The 14,097-nt window shown below is 39.5% G+C and overlaps 1 protein-coding gene across 1 annotated transcript in view; it reads right to left on the reverse strand.

The window, feature by feature from the left end:
- Positions 1 to 14,097, reverse strand: part of ints6 (integrator complex subunit 6) — a 61,438-nt gene that overhangs the window by 40,605 nt on the left and 6,736 nt on the right. The window contains 1 exon segment of the mRNA XM_034186539.1: positions 6,133 to 6,316. Coding sequence (XP_034042430.1) covers positions 6,133 to 6,316 — 184 coding nt within the window.

Below are 14,097 nucleotides of genomic sequence, written 5' to 3' on the forward strand. Positions count from 1 at the left end.
TAAATGTTTAATGTTAGTATTAGTTTATATATTATGTTATATTGGTTTTTTTTTGCTTATGACTGTGAAATACAACAAATAGCCACAAGTAAATCATACAAACTCAACAAGAGGCAAGTATTTCTTGATGTATGGGTAGACCGTGCACTAAATGACTTTAAACATGAAAACCATAATTTGATATGAATACATCTGTGATCATGCCAGCAGGTGGCAGTGTTCAACATGACTTCTTTTTGGTAATGACTCCAGAACATTGTTCTGAAACATGGGTGCTGCAAAGGATTGGAAATGCTGCATCACAGTATTTTGGTTTGACTCCACTCACTTGCAGTACTGATGAAAAGTTTTGCCATTACTCCCAGCTGCAGTCTATCTATTCTTTATTTCAGATTTTACTTTCCAATGTTGCTGTATCATGTTTCATCCCGCAGATTTTAACTACTTAGCTGATGCTCAGGTAAATTCAGGTGTTACATCCAACAGGTGGTAGAGAGGTCTAGAGGATATTAAATTGGATTTTCGATTGATGTAGCACATCAAAGTTAACCACCGTCTCACAACTTCATTTTTATTATGTGCTATTTTAATTTGTCGAGTTACAAGACGATAGCATTTATTATTTTTGAGTTATTGCCTACACCTTCTGTCTGGGATGGATTCACTCACTCATTCAACTATAGTTATGCTGTACAAGTCCTGTGTTGGAACAGCCCAGGATTGTGTAAATATTTGACACTGAAATGACAGATTGTCAGACAACTTCAACATCCTGAAAAGCTCCACTAGAGTTGGTCAATGGTAAAACAAATAACAGGGTACTGAGTTGTATGGCTCCCTGAGGCCAAAATGAGAATACAGAAAACTGTAAATATTGAGACAGTGCTGACAGAAGTCACTGCTTTCCCCTGATTAAGTGGGGGGGAAAGCTCCCAAGGTGACTTTGTGTTTTTGCAGATATTTGCCCCACACACACACACACACACACACACACAACTATTCTTTGCGTCTGTACTGACAGATGATTCATCAGCTGTGCTGCAGTGTGCATTTAACAAACAACTGTTTTGATCCACTGTTATAAATATTTTGGGCTTGTCCATGCAGGTTCCATGGAGCTCTGTGCTATAAAAATAAGCCTGGTGCCACTCCACAAAGGCATGTCTACTTTTTCTGGATTTTGAATAACTGACTACTTTAAAATTATGCAACAGAATAGCATTTTTTGTACATTTTAAAGACTATAAAGCATTAGAGTATCATAGTTGATTTAGAGACATTAATTTGATCAAAAGAAACTAATGCACCGCAATCAAACCACTGCCAACACTAGTTTCCAATTCCACAAATGTTTACCTTGGAAAACATTTTCAAGGTCAAAGTCCTGTTAGAAGTGGCTTTTCATAAGAACTCCGAAAAAAATAAAACAGTTTATCATACCTGACATCAGAAAAAAAGTGATTTTTATTTCATTCATTTATTTTTTTATTTTTAGAAACAGAGAACAAACAAAACAGTAAAAATTTCCCCTTCAGGGGAAGTTTCATTTAGAATTATGACAAAACCAGCCTCACAGCTCTCCAACAGTATTTGATTAAAATCCACAAAAATATCTACATAATACCAGAAACTGTTGTTGTCCTATTGGCTGCTCCCATATGTTTGGGGTCACCACAGTAGCAACAGCCTGACCTGCATTGATATATGGCACAAGTTTTACACCGGATGCCCTTCCTGACACAACTCCAGTTTTACCTGGAGAAACACACACAGCCCCCTGCTGTTCCAAACAGGTCTCCCATCCAAGTACTAACCAGGTGCCACACTGCTTAGCTTCTGAGATCTGACGGGATCAGGCTTACACAGAGCAAACTGACTACACACATAATGCCAGAAAGAAACTGGCGGGGAGACCGAACAGTCCACCCCTAAAATTCGGTCCGCCTTTTGCATCTGCACATGCGTCATTTCAGACCACAGCAGCACGTCTGAGACGGAGTCTCTTCACCCAAAGCAATCAACTGGATTAATGGGATTATTAACCATCAGATGATAAAGGTAAAAACCTCTTAAATCATTCTAAAGTTAGTTTTAAGCAGAAACTCGGCGAAATTCCGTGACGCTTTGAAATGACCAATGCGCCGTGAATGCATCAGCTAGCAGCTCGTTTAGCTGTGGCGCTCTGATTGCTTCCGCCGCCTTTTATGATGAAATAATGCTGAATTTATGTGGAAATAATTGTTGTATTGTTGTACAAAAGCTTCAGATATCTGTCACTGAGATAGATGATGACTGGAGAGCAGTTTGAAGCAGAAACGAGGTGTTAATCCATGAACTGCGTTATCGGGGGGACCGATTTTTAGGGGGACCGTTCGGTTGGTGACACCAGAACTACTAAGTGCAAGTGCTTTTTAAAAATAATAATAATAATAATAATGATGACTTGGATTTCTAGAGTGTTTTTCAAGACACGCAAAGCGCATTATTCATTCATATGCTCATTGTTGGTGGTAAGCTACTAAGGTAGCCACAGCTGCCCTGGGGCAAACTGATGGTTCGTAGCTGCCATTCTGCACCTACGGCCTCTCCAACCACCACCTCATTCATACACAGGCAAGGTGGGTTAAGTGCCTTGCCCAAGGACACAATGCAGATTTCTGACTGGTTGGAAGCCGGAGTTGAACAACCAACCCTTCTGTCACAAGACGGCTTGCTCTACCAACTGAGCTATTATTTTTGGCACTAATGGCACTAAACAGTCCCAAGAATCTCCTCCACTCTCCCTTATCTCTGTTCTATGCTTTAACCTTCAAGTCCCTACTTCACCAGACTGTGAATTCCTCAAATTATATTGGATACTGGATCTATTGAACTACTATTGGATTAACTATGGAATTGATTAGCTGGTCTCTGAACGCTATTAACACCATTTTTTCTACAAGAAGGTCAGGACCGGGGGATCCCACCTGCCCAGATGGAACGCATCCTGCGGGCTATGTTCTCGACTCCTGGAGTTCCTGGCGTGTGGCATGCTTGGCGCCTTTCTCCTTAAAGGGCGTCGAGGATTTATTCATTTTTGGTCTTATGGCAGCAGGGCTGGTACATTAAAATATCATGAATCGCTTTTGTGTAGATTAAAGTCACTAACTAGGACTCTTGTCATGTTGTAGTCAAGAAACAAGAATCGTCCTCCATTCCGTTGACACAAAATTGCCGCTTTAAATAAAATGACACCTCTTTCCAAACGCTGTAATACAGAAAATAAATTACAATCGACTAAAACGTTTTTTTTTCTTCCCAAAATGATACGTCCTGTGTTCTTTATGAATTAAACTGATGCTGACATACAGCACAGCCAGCTGTAAGAGCTCAGCTCAGATGTATGGAAAGACATTCATGCCAAAATGTCTGAAAGGAAATGATTTTGACAAAAACTACAGATTTTGTTTATTTATGTCCAGAGATCAAGGATCCACCATGTACAGTTTATTATGTCCAAAGTTTAAGGATCCAGTGTCCAATTTCATATTTATTTACTTTAAGACTCAATAAAATGTTGTTCAATTCAATTTCTATTTAATCGGCTTATAAAGCGCCAAATCGCAACAAAAGCCATCTCAAGGCACCTCACATAGAACAGTTCAACATAAAAAATTAAAATAAATAAATAAAAATTAAAAAATTAAAATACAGAATTAAAAACAGAAGTAAAAGAATAAAACAGATAAAAATAAAAACTATTCATAAGAAAGAGAATAAAAATAGGCTTTAAGACTTGACTTAAAAATGTCCACAGACTCCCAACTGCCTCACGGTCGCAGGAAGACCGTTCCACAGAGCGGGTGGATGATGTTGAAGCTGTTTGACCCGCTGACATAGAAAAGCTGTAAAGCCTACTTTTAGTACACAAAAAATTCACAAGAGGCATCGATAAGGAATCGGCTTGATAAGCGGAATCGATAATGGTATCGATAAAATCTTATCGATACCCATCCCTAATAAACACACGGGGTGAAGTCGAGGATCACTGACATGCTCGTCTAAAACATAGGCATTGGCGAGGCGATTTTTCGATACACTTCATGAAGTTCTGAGCTATGTTTTATTTTGTTCATTATATTCAATTTATTTTTCATGATTTTATTTCCACTAGTGACACACAGTCTTGTTTCTGTAAAAAATAACTAAATTTGACACATTCAGTTCTATAAAATTCAGCTTGACGCATGAATACTAGATCTCTATTGTTTGAAATTCAACTGTGGAGGAAATACTAATGATCCTGACTTTAATGTCATTGTGGCAACTCATAATATGTGGACAAAAACCCAGTTACGTGATACCGCTATGCAGTTGTGTGTACTGCAATAAAACTGATTTTGGTGCGATTTGGAGGTTATAAGGATTTTGTGCTGATTTTATGGATTTTCTCACTTGGTTATACAGGTGGACCCTCAAAGGGGTTGACATGTATGTAGGCCGATTTGTCATAAGGCATGTCCGGTAGGCTTTTTTGCAGTTGAGCACTTGGGGGATGTTTGTCAGGAAAATGATCATTTCTCTACATTGATTACAGACCTGCAGTGGGTCTGTAACCAACTTTTCTGCAGCGCTTCTTGGCTTTGAACCTTGAACCAATCGAAGCAGTGATTCGCAGGTCGAAGCAGTGCTTCGATCTACAATTCGTGGATTGATTGCTTTATTTCGCTTTATCCTAATTTTTCACCGCTAAAACCCTGAAGAGCATATGTCTGAGTAATATTTAATATTTTTATGTTAAACCGACCTGTTATGGTCTTCTGAAACAGTTGATAGATGTATTTTATAACTTAAAACAGGACCGATGCTAACACGTTAGCATGCCTATGGCGTTTTCAATGTTAAAGTTAGCATTAAGCTATTCGCATCAGCACGTTTGCGTTGTTTTCTGTATACGGTAATTAATGGCTCAGCATTCGTTGTCGTAAAAGAGTCAAATTGTAATTTTTTAAATTTCATATATTATAGCAACAACAATAATAGTCTACATAATAGACAATAATAGTCAATAATAGACTAATAACGTTACAATACAATTTTAGAGAAAGAGACAAAAAGAACCTAATGAAACAAAACACAACAGAAAAGATAAAACCATGTAACAATGAAAATAAATAAATACATATAGAAATAAATAACTGTTTCCTGTGAACACCTAGTGAGTAGCCTACTCTCATTTAGGTTTTGAAACCTTGTTTCTTAAGTGTTTTTGTGTGATGTGCACAATTTTCAGTATTTTGACTAATACTACCAGTCATTTACAAGCCTAGATAAACCTTTATTAAAAAAAATCAGTCAGTGTTTGATTATTAACATTTACTTGTACTTTTACTTTCAATACTTGAGTACATTTAGTTGTACATTACTTGTCATACTTAAGGACAATAAATACTAGATACTTTAAGACTTTTACTTGAGTAGCATTTCAATCAGTGACTTGAACTTCTACCAAAGTCATTTTTTTAGTGGGTATCTGTACTTTTAATTAAGTGTGACTTTCCGGTACCTTATACAACACTGCCCACTTGCCTCAATTCGGATAACGGACTTCTTCAAACTTAGTGCACATAAACAATGTCAAATGTGTATATGCTGTTTTAATTCTGATGTGTGCCATTATTACGGTAAACAAGTAATAACTGTGGACTAATTGCTGTCTGAGGTAACTGGAGTGTAAACAATTTCTCCACTGTGAGTTCAATAAAGTATATCTTATTTCACCTCATCTAATGAGTCGCCATAGCAGAAGAAGCAAACAAGGAAAAACTCACCTTGCAATCGTACTTAACATCCAAGCTCCCTCCATTGTCCAGCATACCACATGCATACTGGCATACTGCATTTCTGATGGTAAGTCTGAGTTTTGTTTTTGTTGTTTGTCCATTTTAACCAGTTATCAAGATTTGCAGGACTGCGGCAGGATTACATAAATAATGAGTACATCACATAACTTTTGTGTTTTTGAGCACTTCACGTTTTCCATGCAATGCATCTTCACAATTCGAGTTTTGTTTACTTGTATGCTATATGCTATGTCACGTTTCCCTTAAAATGTTTCTGCTTCTCTTCACACCTTCGTTTCCAACAGCCTACCTCCAGTAACCTCGCACATGGGGGTTATGGGTGAATCATCAGGGGGGACCCCTCCAAGGGGTTCAGGTTCCACCGAAGCATTGCCAGAGATGCGCAACACCAAAGCGAAAAGACGCTGATCCCAGCGGAACGGCTCCTTGGTCAGCTCACTGCCTGGAAGCGGTGTGGTCAGAGGCAAATGGAGCTGGATGTGGGGAGAGAGCAAGAGAGACAGGATGATGCATACATAAAATCACTGACTAATTCCTGCAAAGACACACACACACACACACGCACACATATATATATACATATGCCAAGTGGCCTCTGTGTGTGTGCGTGTGTATGGCTTTGGTCACGTAGAATCATGGTGGCTTAGTGCACTGTTGCCTCACAGCAAGGTCATGGGATCAATTCCCACTTGTGGCCTTTCTGTGTGCAGTTTGCATGTTCTCTCCGTGTTTACATGGGTTTCCTCCTACATTTAAAAACATGCAGGTTAGGTGAAATGGAAACTTTATAATTGCTCAGATCTCCCTTGCAAAAGAGATATAGAACTCAATGGGACTAACCCAGTTAAATAAAGGTTAAATAAAAATAAATAAATTTGCAGTTTGGTATGCTTATGTATTTTGGGTCAAGGATGAACGCCGCCAAAAGGGAACATTGATAGGACTAATATTTCTGGAGAAGCTATGGATATTAGCTAACGTTGCTAACTACATTCTAGACTAACTTGCCATTCCAGCAGGGGACGGTAAATCATCTTTATATTTAAACTGTAAGTGCATGCGTGTTTTTATTTAGTAAGTGTAATGTAAGTACATAATATAATTGTAAATACATTAAAAATACATGGATGACACAAGAAAGTGAAACCACTTATTTACATTGTAGTCCATTTAAAAATCAAATGACAAAACAGAAGTAATGATAAAATAAAATAATAATAGTACTGATAATAATAACAGCGTATATGATAACAAGAATATAAATGCACTAGCGTGCTGCCCATGGGGATCCACAGGTTCTAGATTGGGTAGTGTTTATAAAATAGGTAGCTGACATTTTTCAAGAATGATAATAAATTAAGCAAAGAGTTGGAATGACGTGTGAGCACAGAATGTTGTTAGAACCTTAGACCTCAACAATTTTTAGGAGAGGAACTCAACCCTTTTATTTCCTGTTAATTATGAAATTTTTGTTGTTATCATATATACACTATTATCACAATACAACCCCAATTCCAATGAAGTTGGGACATTGTGTAAAATTACAAAGCTTACAAAGCTTCAACAATTAGTGTCCTCAGTTCCCAAACACTTATTGCGTGTTGTTAGAAGGAAAGGTGATGTAACACAGTGGTAAACATACCACTGTCCCAGCTTTTTTGAAACGTGTTGCAGGCATCCATTTCAAGATGAGCAAATATTTGCACAAAAACAATAAAGTTTATCAGTTTGAACATTAAATATCTTGTCTTGGTGGTGTATTCAATTGAATATAGGTTGAAGAGGATTTGCAAATCATTGTATTCTGTTTTTAAATTTACATTTCACGCAATGTCCCGCCTTCATTGGAATTGGGGTTGTATATATGCACACACTGAAAAAAACATAATGGCAAACAATTTTGTTTTTACTCACATTTTTCATGAGCTAAACTCAAAGATCTAAACATGTTCTACATACAGAAAAGACCTATTTCTGTCCACTATTGTTCACAAATGTGCCTAAATCTGTGTCAGTAACCACTTCTCTTTTGCCGAGATAATCCATCCCACCTCACAGGTGTAGCATATCAAGGTGCGGATTACACAGAATGATTATAAGACAGGTGTGCCTTAAACTGGCCACAAAAAAAAGGCCACTCTGAAATGTTCATTTTTTAATCACACAGCACAATGTTACAGATGTTGCAGGTTTTGAAGGAGCATGCCATTGGTATGCTGACTGCAGGAATGTCCACCAAAGCTGTTGCCCGTGAACTGAATGCTCATTTCTCTACCATAAGCCATCTCCAAATGCATTTCAAAGAATTTGGTAGTACATCCAGCCAGCCTCACAACCGCAGACCACGTGTAACCACACCAGCCCATGACCTCCACATCCAGCATGTTCACCTCCAAGATCGTCTAAAACCAGCCACCTGGACAGCTGCTGCAACAATCGGTTGGCAGAACCAAAGAATTTCTGCACAAACTGTCAGAAACCATCTCAGGGAAGCTCATCTGCATGTTTGTTGCCCTCATCCGGGTGCTCACATTCAGTGGCGTCTTGCACGTTGAATGGGTGTTCTCTTCGCAGATGAATCCCAGTTTTCACTGTTCAGGGGAGATAGCAGACAGTGTGTGTGTGGCATTGTGTGGGTGACTGGTTTGCTGATGTCAACGTTGTGGATCAAGTGGCCCATGGTGGCGGTGGGGTTATGGTATAGGCAAGCATATGTTATGGTCAATGAACTGGTGGTTGGCTCTCACTGTGGTATTGTATCACTTCCTGTTCCGGAGCACAGCGGTGTTTTTCTGTATCTGTTAGCTGTTTAATCTGCGCAGTTAGATTGATCTAGTTATCTAGATTACGATTTGTTTCCCAGTGTAATCTTTACGTGCCTTAACTAAAGCACTCCTTCTGCTGAATCACCTCTAAATTATTTACACATTATTCACTTTGCGTGTTTTTAGGAATCCGCTAGCTTAGCGTAGCTACTAGCTCTTAGCCGATTTAGCATGGCGGCTTCTCCTGTCTCTCCCGCACTTTTCTGCTCTGGGTGTGAAATGTTTAGTTATTCCTCGGCCTCCTTTAGCAGTAATGGTACTTGTAATAAGTGTAGCTTATTCGTAGCTTTGGAGGCCAGGCTGGGCGAATTGGAGACTCGGCTCCGCACCGTGGAAAATTCTACAGCTAGCAAGGCCCCTGTAGTCGGTGCGGACCAAGGTAGCTTAGCCGCCGTTAGTTCCCCCCTGGCAGATCCCGAGCAGCCGGGAAAGCAGGCCGACTGGGTGACTGTGAGGAGGAAGCGTAGCCCTAAACAGAAGCCCCGTGTACACCGCCAACCCGTTCACATCTCTAACCGTTTTTCCCCACTCGACGACACACCCGCCGAGGATCAAACTCTGGTTATTGGCGACTCTGTTTTGAGAAATGTGAAGTTAGCGACACCAGCAACCATAGTCAATTGTCTTCCGGGGGCCAGAGCAGGCGACATTGAAGGAAATTTGAAACTGCTGGCTAAGGCTAAGCGTAAATTTGGTAAGATTGTAATTCACGTCGGCAGTAATGACACCCGGTTACGCCAATCGGAGGTCACTAAAATTAACATTAAATCGGTGTGTAACTTTGCAAAAACAATGTCGGACTCTGTAGTTTTCTCTGGGCCCCTCCCCAATCGGACCGGGAGTGACATGTTTAGCCGCATGTTCTCCTTGAATTGCTGGCTGTCTGAGTGGTGTCCAAAAAATGAGGTGGGCTTCATAGATAATTGGCAAAGCTTCTGGGGAAAACCTGGTCTTGTTAGGAGAGACGGCATCCATCCCACTTTGGATGGAGCAGCTCTCATTTCTAGAAATCTGGCCAATTTTCTTAAATCCTCCAAACCGTGACTATCCAGGGTTGGGACCAGGAAGCAGAGTTGTAGTCTTACACACCTCTCTGCAGCTTCTCTCCCCCTGCCATCCCCTCATTACCCCATCCCCGTAGAGACGGTGCCTGCTCCCAGACTACCAATAACCAGCAAAAATCTATTTAAGCATAAAAATTCAAAAAGAAAAAATAATATAGCACCTTCAACTGCACCACAGACTAAAACAGTTAAATGTGGTCTATTAAACATTAGGTCTCTCTCTTCTAAGTCCCTGTTGGTAAATGATATAATAATTGATCAACATATTGATTTATTCTGCCTAACAGAAACCTGGTTACAGCAGGATGAATATGTTAGTTTAAATGAGTCAACACCCCCGAGTCACACTAACTGTCAGAATGCTCGTAGCACGGGCCGGGGTGGAGGATTAGCAGCAATCTTCCATTCCAGCTTATTAATTAATCCAAAACCCAGACAGAGCTTTAATTCATTTGAAAGCTTGTCTCTTAGTCTTGTCCATCCAAATTGGAAGTCCCAAAAAACAGTTTTATTTGTTATTATCTATCGTCCACCTGGTCGTTACTGTGAGTTTCTCTGTGAATTTTCAGACCTTTTGTCTGACTTAGTGCTTAGCTCAGATAAGATAATTATAGTGGGCGATTTTAACATCCACACAGATGCTGAGAATGACAGCCTCAACACTGCATTTAATCTATTATTAGACTCTATTGGCTTTGCTCAAAAAGTAAATGAGTCCACCCACCACTTTAATCATATCTTAGATCTTGTTCTGACTTATGGTATGGAAATAGAAGACTTAACAGTATTCCCTGAAAACTCCCTTCTGTCTGATCATTTCTTAATAACATTTACATTTACTCTGATGGACTACCCAGCAGTGGGGAATAAGTTTCATTACACTAGAAGTCTTTCAGAAAGCGCTGTAACTAGGTTTAAGGATATGATTCCTTCTTTATGTTCTCTAATGCCATATACCAACACAGTGCAGAGTAGCTACCTAAACTCTGTAAGGGAGATAGAGTATCTCGTCAATAGTTTTACATCCTCATTGAAGACAACTTTGGATGCTGTAGCTCCTCTGAAAAAGAGAGCTTTAAATCAGAAGTGTCTGACTCCGTGGTATAACTCACAAACTCGTAGCTTAAAGCAGATAACCCGTAAGTTGGAGAGGAAATGGCGTCTCACTAATTTAGAAGATCTTCACTTAGCCTGGAAAAAGAGTCTGTTGCTCTATAAAAAAGCCCTCCGTAAAGCTAGGACATCTTTCTACTCATCACTAATTGAAGAAAATAAGAACAACCCCAGGTTTCTTTTCAGCACTGTAGCCAGGCTGACAAAGAGTCAGAGCTCTATTGAGCTGAGTATTCCATTAACTTTAACTAGTAATGACTTCATGACTTTCTTTGCTAACAAAATTTTAACTATTAGAGAAAAAATTACTCATAACCATCCCAAAGACGTATCGTTATCTTTGGCTGCTTTCAGTGATGCCGGTATTTGGTTAGACTCTTTCTCTCCGATTGTTCTGTCTGAGTTATTCTCATTAGTTACTTCATCCAAACCATCAACATGTTTATTAGACCCCATTCCTACCAGGCTGCTCAAGGAAGCCCTACCATTATTTAATGCTTCGATCTTAAATATGATCAATCTATCTTTGTTAGTTGGCTATGTACCACAGGCTTTTAAGGTGGCAGTAATTAAACCATTACTTAAAAAGCCATCACTTGACCCAGCTATCTTAGCTAATTATAGGCCAATCTCCAACCTTCCTTTTCTCTCAAAAATTCTTGAAAGGGTAGTTGTAAAACAGCTAACTGATCATCTGCAGAGGAATGGTCTATTTGAAGAGTTTCAGTCAGGTTTTAGAATTCATCATAGTACAGAAACAGCATTAGTGAAGGTTACAAATGATCTTCTTATGGCCTCGGACAGTGGACTCATCTCTGTGCTTGTTCTGTTAGACCTCAGTGCTGCTTTTGATACTGTTGACCATAAAATTTTATTACAGAGATTAGAGCATGCCATAGGTATTAAAGGCACTGCGCTGCGGTGGTTTGAATCATATTTGTCTAATAGATTACAATTTGTTCATGTAAATGGGGAATCTTCTTCACAGACTAAAGTTAATTATGGAGTTCCACAAGGTTCTGTGCTAGGACCAATTTTATTTACTTTATACATGCTTCCCTTAGGCAGTATTATTAGACGGTATTGCTTAAATTTTCATTGTTACGCAGATGATACCCAGCTTTATCTATCCATGAAGCCAGAGGACACACACCAATTAGCTAAACTGCAGGATTATCTTACAGACATAAAGACATGGATGACCTCTAATTTCCTGCTTTTAAACTCAGATAAAACTGAAGTTATTGTACTTGGCCCCACAAATCTTAGAAACATGGTGTCTAACCAGATCCTTACTCTGGATGGCATTACCCTGACCTCTAGTAATACTGTGAGAAATCTTGGAGTCATTTTTGATCAGGATATGTCATTCAAAGCGCATATTAAACAAATATGTAGGACTGCTTTTTTGCATTTACGCAATATCTCTAAAATCAGAAAGGTCTTGTCTCAGAGTGATGCTGAAAAACTAATTCATGCATTTATTTCCTCTAGGCTGGACTATTGTAATTCATTATTATCAGGTTGTCCTAAAAGTTCCCTAAAAAGCCTTCAGTTAATTCAAAATGCTGCAGCTAGAGTACTGACGGGGACTAGAAGGAGAGAGCATATCTCACCCATATTGGCCTCTCTTCATTGGCTTCCTGTTAATTCTAGAATAGAATTTAAAATTCTTCTTCTTACTTATAAGGTTTTGAATAATCAGGTCCCGTCTTATCTTAGGGACCTCGTAGTACCATATCACCCCAATAGAGCGCTTCGCTCTCAGACTGCAGGCTTACTTGTAGTTCCTAGGGTTTGTAAGAGTAGAATGGGAGGCAGAGCCTTCAGCTTTCAGGCTCCTCTCCTGTGGAACCAGCTCCCAATTCAGATCAGGGAGACAGACACCCTCTCTACTTTTAAGATTAGGCTTAAAACTTTCCTTTTTGCTAAAGCTTATAGTTAGGGCTGGATCAGGTGACCCTGAACCATCCCTTAGTTATGCTGCTATAGACGTAGACTGCTGGGGGGTTCCCATGATGCACTGTTTCTTTCTCTTTTTGCTCTGTATGCACCACTCTGCATTTAATCATTAGTGATTGATCTCTGCTCCCCTCCACAGCATGTCTTTTTCTTGGTTCTCTCCCTCAGCCCCAACCAGTCCCAGCAGAAGACTGCCCCTCCCTGAGCCTGGTTCTGCTGGAGGTTTCTTCCTGTTAAAAGGGAGTTTTTCCTTCCCACTGTAGCCAAGTGCTTGCTCACAGGGGGTCGTTTTGACCGTTGGGGTTTTACATAATTATTGTATGGCCTTGCCTTACAATATAAAGCGCCTTGGGGCAACTGTTTGTTGTGATTTGGCGCTATATAAAAAAAATTGATTGATTGATTGATTGAACACGGGTGCATTTTATTGACGGCATTTTGAATGCACAGACATACTGTGAGGAGATCTTGAGGCCCACTGTTGTGCCACTCAACCACGACCATCACCTCATGCTGCAGCATGATAATGCACAGCCCCATGTTTCAAGGATCTGTACACAAACCTTGGAAGCTGAAAACATCCCAGTTCTTACATGGCCAGCATAGTCATTGGACATGTCACCCACTGAGCATGTTTGGGATGTTCTCGATCGGCGTACATGACAGGGTGTTCCAGTTCCTGTCAATATCCAACAACTTCACGCAGCTATTGAAGAGGAGTGGACCAACATTCCACAATCAATAACCTGATCAACTCTATGCGAAGGAGATGTGTTGCACTGTGTGAGGCAAATGGTGGTCACACCAGATACTGACTGGTTTTCTGACACCCCCCCCACTAATGCAAAACTGAACATTTCAGAGTGACCTTCTATTGTGGCCAGTCTAAGGCACACCTGCGCAGTAATCATGCTGTCTAATCAGCATCTTGCTCTGCCACACCTGTGAGGTGGGAAGGATTATCTCAGCAAAGGAGAAGAGCTCACTAACACAGACTTAGACAGATTTGTGAACAAAATTTGAAAGAAATAGGTATTTTATGTATAGAAAATGTTTTATATCTTTGAATCCAGCTCATGAAAAATGGGAGCAAAAACAAAAGCGGTATATATGTGTATACATACATATACACACATATATACATATACACATATATACATATATACATATACACACATATATACATACATATATACATACATATACATACATATATACATACATATACATATATATACATATATACACATATATATATATATACATATATACACATATATACATACATAT

Source organism: Thalassophryne amazonica, chromosome 14 (assembly GCF_902500255.1).
Source record: "Thalassophryne amazonica chromosome 14, fThaAma1.1, whole genome shotgun sequence".
In the NCBI taxonomy this organism is placed as follows: Eukaryota; Metazoa; Chordata; class Actinopteri; order Batrachoidiformes; family Batrachoididae; genus Thalassophryne; species Thalassophryne amazonica.